The following is a 7016-nucleotide window of genomic DNA, read 5'->3' on the forward strand; positions in this document are numbered from 1 at the left end:
GTCACCCACTGTCATGCCCTGTCGTTTCCCCCGACTTCATTTTTCATCGCGCTCAGCTCATCCAGCCATTTTATTACGAATCCATTTGCTTATCAATTACCAAAGTTACATGGACACAGGGACCCGGTTTTGTTCACGCTCTATTTCCAGGGCCAAGAATGGGGCCCCCGATAGAGCAGTCATAATAAATAGTGAGTAAATGAGTAAATGGACGGATACTCGCGCAGCCTCACGACGCCAGTGCCACTGTGACACCCGGAGGCCCCGGCGCGATGCCTGCGTCTGCCCGCAGCCGAGCGATTTGGGAGACTTAGAGCCACTGTCATTTTTATTGGTTTTGATGGTGATTTGCTGTCATTAGGGATTCAGGTCTCATCTTCGCGTCTGAGATCCTCTGAGTAGCACGGTGGTGGGGAAGGGAAGAGCGGCACAGGCCGCGGCAGGCAGCCTGAGTCTGACCGTATAAATCCGGGAGGAGGGGGCGGGGGCGAGCGCCTGGCCCGAGGCTGAGCAGCAGGAAGCCCGAGGCAGCGGAGTGGCGTGTTTTGCTTCACTCCAAGCGGCCATGAGGGCTGCCACGCGGCTCTGGGTCGTGCTGCTGCTGGTGACGGCCTCCGACTGTGCGGTGATCACCGGGGTAAGTCGGCTGGCGTGGCCCTGGGGTTCGGGGGGGGGGTCAGGGTCTGCTTGGGAGCGAGCCAGGGACCACGCGGGGCGGGCGGGGGCGTGGGAGGGGAGCAGACCCAAGGGAAGGGGCCGGCCGTCCCACAGCCGCTCCCGGGCGGTTCCCAATGCCTTTCCTCGGGAGCAGGAAACATGTTACGTTCGGAACTTGGTGAAACGAGGGCTCCTATTTGGGGCAATGCCTTTATAGAAAGGATTGGCACCTTCTAATTCACCGTCCGTGTCCATTTGGGTTTTCATGTTCGGTCTGGTCCACGGGTCAAGTTTAATGAACACAGCTGTTGGCGTCATTAAAGGCAGTCACCGTCACAGCATCCACCGGGTACCGTTCCCCTCTGCGTCCGCCCCTCCCAGCGGAGGCTGTCCTGAAACCCTCCCTCCCTGACTGTTTCTGTTTTCACTCTGTGCCCAGTCTGATGGGAGCAGGGGGACCCCTCCATCGGCTGCGTCGCCCGAAAGCCAGCCTGGGGAACCGGAGAAATGGGTCGTGGCAGAGGCTGGGGGTGGGTGGGGGTGGGCACGGGCTCTTGGGAGCACGGCGTCACCCTCGCGTGGGCACCGGCTGTGCTCGGTGGTGGGGCCACACTCATTGCTGCAGGAAGTCCTAGTTGACCCCGGAGCTTTCCAGAGAGAAGCCAGCAGGGAAAAGGGGGTGGAAATTCACTTTTATTTCCACCTCCTCCAACTTCCCCCTGGACGATGAGAAGGTAGAGAAATGCCAAGCGACTCCTGGCATCGGTTGGTTTCATGCTCACAGAGAGGGGGCGCCTGGCTTCTCCTTTTAGAGGCCAGAGCCCGAGTTTCACAGGACAAACAGGAAAGGCGGCCGCTGCTTTGAGCCCAGAGCACAGATGTGACAGACTGGGCAGAACCGCACCCAGGGGGTGTGAGCCCTGGAGGCTGCCCTCCTACTGTGCTGCGTCCATCGGGGAGGGCGAGTCACAGGGAGCAGCACGGTCACCCCACCCAGAGGGGTGGCGGCCGCAGGGTGACCCCAGGCCCAGGCCTCCCTGTGAGCGCTGACATCTGGCGGCAGGAGGCAGGTCTGAGACAGCGGGGAGCTGTCCTCCAAGTTGACCCTTCGAAGAGCATGGGGAGGGAGGGACCTCGGGGAGAGGAAACGCGTGACAGATGGACATGCACGCGTGGCTAGAACAGGGAGGTGAGGGCAAGTCAGGCCTCCGGCCTCCACCTCCCGGCCTCCACCTCCCTCTGCCTCCACCTCCCGGCCTCCCTGCACTCTCCACCTCCCTCTGCTCTCCGCTCTCCGCTCCCAGGAAGGGTCACGTCCTGCCACTCACTCCTCTGCACCCAGACTGCCACCGCCCCCAGCTCAGGCCTCCTGGTCCTTCCCCCAGAGTGGAGTGGGGGCACTGCTCTCAGCATCCCCCAAGGGTTTTGGGGTGTGCTTTTCGCTTCTGGTTTCTTTGGGTGGCACTAACGAGCCCTAATGGCCCCTTTGCCCCCCCTGCAGGCCTGTGAGCGGGACGCCCAGTGTGGGCCAGGCACCTGCTGCGCCGTCAGCCTGTGGCTCCGAGGCCTGCGGATGTGCACCCCGCTGGGGCGGGAGGGAGAGGCATGCCACCCCGGCAGCCACAAGGTACTGCGCCCACTTGCTCGGGGCCCAGGGCCCGCGAGGCAGAGCCGGGGCTGGAGCCACTCTCCCTACTAAGTGCTTTGTATGAGTTTAAGCCTCTTTCCACCGTATGTGTTAGGCTGTTATGAACCCATTTTACAGATAATAAAGTTGAGGCACAGAGAGGCACAATAACTCGCCAATTGTCACAAAGCTGGTGAGGGGCAGGCCTGGGATTCGAGCCAGGCAGTGTGACCCTCATCGCTCCTCTCCAACCCCCTGAGGACCTCGGGGCTCAGCTCTGCTCTGGGGTGACCACAGGGCAGAGCGGTGTCAGTCCTGTCCAGCTGTGTCCCCAGGGCCCACCACTGTGGCAGGTGGTGGATGAATTATAAGTGACATTCCGTTGAGGAGTGTGTGTGTGTGTGTGTGTGTGTGTGAGCACCTGGGTGGGCCAGCGAGGGGACCAGTGCTGGCGGCTTGTGGGGTTTCAGGGTTGGGGGTGGACAGCCTTGTGCTGTGGTTGATCCATAGTCTCGGGAACCAGATTCCCTGGGTTCATCCTGGCCCCTCCACGGATGAGCTGTGTGATGGTGGCCCGTGGCGTAGCCACTCTGTGCCCCACTGCCTGCTCTCCGGGCTGTGACTGTGCTGGGGCGGGGGGGGGGGGGGGGGCTGGGACACAGGCCGGGGCCGGGCCCAGCAGAGGCCCTGCCTGGAGGCCCGTGTCCCTGGGTGACAGTGTCATCCGTCCTCTCCTGTCCCCCCAGGTCCCCTTCTTCGGGAGACGCCAGCACCACGCCTGTCCCTGCCAGCCCGCCCTGCTGTGCCTCGGGCGCGGCCCCGGCAGGCACCGCTGCTCCGCGGACTTGAAGGACTTGCACTTCTAGGAGCTCGTCTCGTCTCCGGACACCACCCGGCTCTTGGTCTCTTACGAACTTTTATTTTCTTTCTGCCACGTGGCCCTCCTTCTAGCCCCCCCAACCCCCCACCCCCCACCCCCCACTGCCTGTCGACACGCCCGACACGCCTGCCTGCCTCCTCCGTCAGCACAGACACGGGCGCAGGCCGACACACTGCTGGGCCACCCACCGGGGGCCTGAGGGTGTCCCGCTGGGCCGTGGTCCCGGAGGCAGCCTGACCAGTTCTCCGTCAGTCACAGGGGCTGCCAGTCTCAGAAAGGGTGTCCTTTCCTTGTCCCGGCCTCGCCCTCTGCTCCTCAGTGACGTGGCCTCCAGGGCCCTGCTCTCTCCTCCCTGCTTGCACCCTCTGCCTGGTCCGGATGTCCGAGCACAGACCCTGGGAGTCACGGGTCCGGGCCTGACTCTTGTCTAAAACAGCAGCCCCACTCAGCACCCCACATCTGGACCGGGGCTCCCTGGGGTCAGGGCGGTGGTCCCAGCGGCTGGGCACCCTGGTGGGCCGGTTGCAGAATAAAAGCGTGGACAAGGGCGGGTGGCCGTGGTGCCTGCGATGCCTGTGTGGGACTTGGGAGTGGGACCCGGCTGTGTCCAGGTGGGACGGATGCCCTGCGCCTCCCGGAGCCAGGGCGGTTTCGTGGAGAAAGCGGATTCAGGTCTTTGAATGAGGAGCGAGAGGCAGCTCGGTGGTCGCGGACGCCTTAGAGCCGCAGAGGAGGCAGGGGTGCCCATGGGCGCTTGGACACCCTGCCCGTGGCTGCCCCGCTCCATCCCTGCCTGGGAGCTGCCAGAATGCAGACCCGCCACTGGGCCGAACCACCCGTGTAATCTAACTGGACCAATTCCCACTTTTCATATCAGACCTTTGAGGAAGGTATCATTGGTCTCTGCCCAGTTCCCCTGTTTTTTCCTGAAGAACAAAGAGGGGGGCTGGGAGGCTAAGACAAGCTTATTTGTGTGAATTCCTTATATTCAGGAAAATATTCTCCATACATGTAGATGCAAAAAGATTCTACTTATACTAGTAAGTAGAATCCTATATAATAAAAGGCTAATATGCAAATTAGTCAAGCCCTCAGAATTTCGACCTACCAGGAGTTCAACCCCTTGCTATGATGTGCGCTGACCACCAGGGGGTGGTGTGGAATGAAAGAAGGCCCCAGCTGGCAGCCAGAGGCCCCGATTGGCTCTGATCGCCCGCCGGCCAGGCCTAGGGACCCTACCCACGCATGAACTTCATGTACCGGGCCTCTAGTGTATCCATAATAAAAATGTATCTGAGAAGAAGTAGATTAGGATTGGGTGATGTGGACACCCCTCCAGATCTCCAGATGCAGACCTTTCAGGGGCAGCCCCCCCTTTTCTTTTCAGTCACTGGAGTCTGGTGCCACCTGGTGGCTAACGTGGGGATGGCAAGAAAAGCTGAATTGGGAAAAAATGGAAGCTTCAGAAAGACACAACCTTCTCAGACGATGGGGACCAGTCCCCCGGTACCCCCAAGAGTTAGACTCACTGAGAGGTTTAGAGGGGCAATGCTCCCACCTGCAGGAAGAGGGCTGACACCCTAAGGCGCACAGGAGGGATGCTGACTGCCCCTCTGGGTCCAGCCCCACCCTAGATATTGCTAGAAGCCCTGTCCTCTTCCTGGGAGACTCTCTCCCCTTCCCCAGGATTAGGAGAGTGGGGGATGGGGGGGTCAGAGAGGCCGACTGAGCCCCTCCCCCTCTATCTGTGTGCTGGTCCTCTGTTAGTGTCCCCCAGCCCCCACCTGAGTATCCAAGTCTGAAGTTCAAGGGCAGCCTGGGTTTCTCTCTCTGCCCTTCTCCCTGAGCTCCATGTCAACTGGTCACCAAACTCTTTCTTTTTCCTTTTTAAAAATGTCTTTATTGATTTTAAAAATATATTTTTATTGATTTCAGAGAGGAAGGTAGAGAGAGAGAGAGATAGAAACATCAATGATGAGAGAATCATTGACTGGCTGCCTCCTGCACGCCCCCACCTGGGGATCAGCCCACAACCTGGGCATGTGCCCTTGCCCAGAATTGAACCCAGGACCCTTCAGTCCACAGTCTGACGCTCTATCCACTGAACCAAACCAGCTAGGGCTCTTTATTGATTTTAAAGAGAGGAAGGGAGAGCGACAGAGAGGTAGAAACATTGATGAGAGAGAAACATGGATGGGCTGCCTCCTGCGCTGTGTCTGAGCGCCTGCCCAGCACGATCTATGGCAACTGCTTCCAACCTAATCTCTCCGCCCGAGTCCTCCCCTTAAAATCCACCCCGTCCATCTGCCGTCCTCCTCCTAGGCAGCACCTTCCCCGGTTTATTCCCGTTAAAAACCCTCCGTGGCTTCTCAGCGCCAAGGAGACGCCCCGCCTGGCCCTGGCAGGGAGCGAAAAGCCACCTGTGACCTGGCCCCGCCCACAGGCTGCCGGGCCCCACCCACAGGCTGCCGGGCCCCGCCCACAGGCTGCCGGGCCCCACCCACAGGCTGCCGGGCCCCGCCCACAGGCTGCCGGGCCTCAGGATGCGCAGGGCGTGGAAGCTGCCACGTGTCTGCCTGCGCTTCCCTCTGCGGGGCCTGCTCTGCTCCTCCGCTGCTGCCCGGTGCCCGGTGCCTCCAGGATCAGCTCAAAGGCGGCCCTGCCCCGACGGCCCCCGCCCCCCCCCTCAGGCACCCAGCCGGCACTTGCTCCTGGAAAGCACCCATGTCCAGGGTTGCTTCAGGGGCGCCCCTTTGATGGGGATTAGAAAGGAAAGCAAAACACCACCCTTTTACACAGCTTTGCACCATCGACTGGTAAACGAATGAATAAAACGTGCGGTGGCTGAGCGATGGGACATGGCCGTAGCGCCTGCCTCAGGGCTGCCGAGTTAGGTGCTGCGTGCAGCCTGCTTCCGCCGGCCCGGCGGCGCAAGTTCCCTCGGACCACCTCGAGCTCCTTTATTTGTGAGGACACCGTAGCCCGTCAGCCCATCGGCGCCCATCAGCGCTGGGATTACTGCGCCTGCGTGACCCGGTGGCGAACTAATCAAACCCCAGGAAGGAGCGAACGCCCCCGCCCGCAGGCGCCTCGAGTCCCCGAGTCCCCGCACCCCAGCGCGGCGGGGGGACAGTGACGGGCCGGCGTGGCGCGGCTGTTCCCATGCGGCCTAGGAGCGCAGGTGCACGTAGGCAAAGCTCCAAAACCAACTCCGCGGGGGACAGAGATACGCCAATCTTATCTCGGGGCGCCCGGTGCCTCGCCGAACACAGGAGTCACTGTTTCACCGTGAAGTGCCCGTTTGCTCGTGATCTTGATCCTGTGCTATTCATTTTTATTTATTTACGTAGAAATAGCAGAAGGAGAGTGGGCTCTTCTCAGATTGTGTTCAAATTAAACCTGTCAAAGCGCGCGTGTCCCCTGAGACAGGCGGCTTGTGGCGCCCCCTCCCCGCCCCCCCCCCCCCAGCTCCAAGTACCAGGAAATGTCAGTTTCCAGACTGTGTGCGGGGAAGCACGGGGGGGGGGGGGGGCAGCGTGCTGATTCCCGAGCTCCAGAGGCGCCCAGCTATGGCGGACGCAGGGGCCCCCGCACCTCTGCCCCAGCGAAGCGGGGTCCTAGCCGGCACCCGACCTCGGGAGGAAGCGCGTAGACATCGGATGGAAATTCTGACTTTCTCTCCAAGGGGCCGGCAGGCTCGTTTCCATCAGAAAGTGCACCCGTCATCTCATCAATAAACTAGACCGAAGCAGGAGCGGATCCAGAGACACGGAAGCAGGGACCAGAGTGCGGATCTCGGAGGGAGGGCGGTGATCGACAAAGACCTTGTGTGCATGTATGCGTGCCCATGGA

General features: G+C 61.1%; 1 protein-coding gene across 1 annotated transcript; it reads left to right on the plus strand.

Annotated features, from left to right (window-relative positions):
- Nucleotides 1-416: 416 nt before the first annotated feature.
- PROK1 (prokineticin 1) lies at nucleotides 417-3713 on the plus strand. The gene is made up of 3 exons (XM_081112904.1): nucleotides 417-637; nucleotides 2159-2284; nucleotides 3031-3713. The coding sequence occupies exons 1-3, from the start codon at nucleotides 566-568 to the stop codon at nucleotides 3148-3150; spliced, it is 318 nt and encodes a 105-aa protein (XP_080969030.1). The 5' UTR covers nucleotides 417-565; the 3' UTR covers nucleotides 3151-3713.
- Nucleotides 3714-7016: the final 3303 nt, after the last annotated feature.

This window comes from Myotis nattereri, assembly GCF_964212035.1.
Source record: "Myotis nattereri genome assembly, chromosome: 18".
NCBI lineage: Eukaryota > Metazoa > Chordata > Mammalia > Chiroptera > Vespertilionidae > Myotis > Myotis nattereri.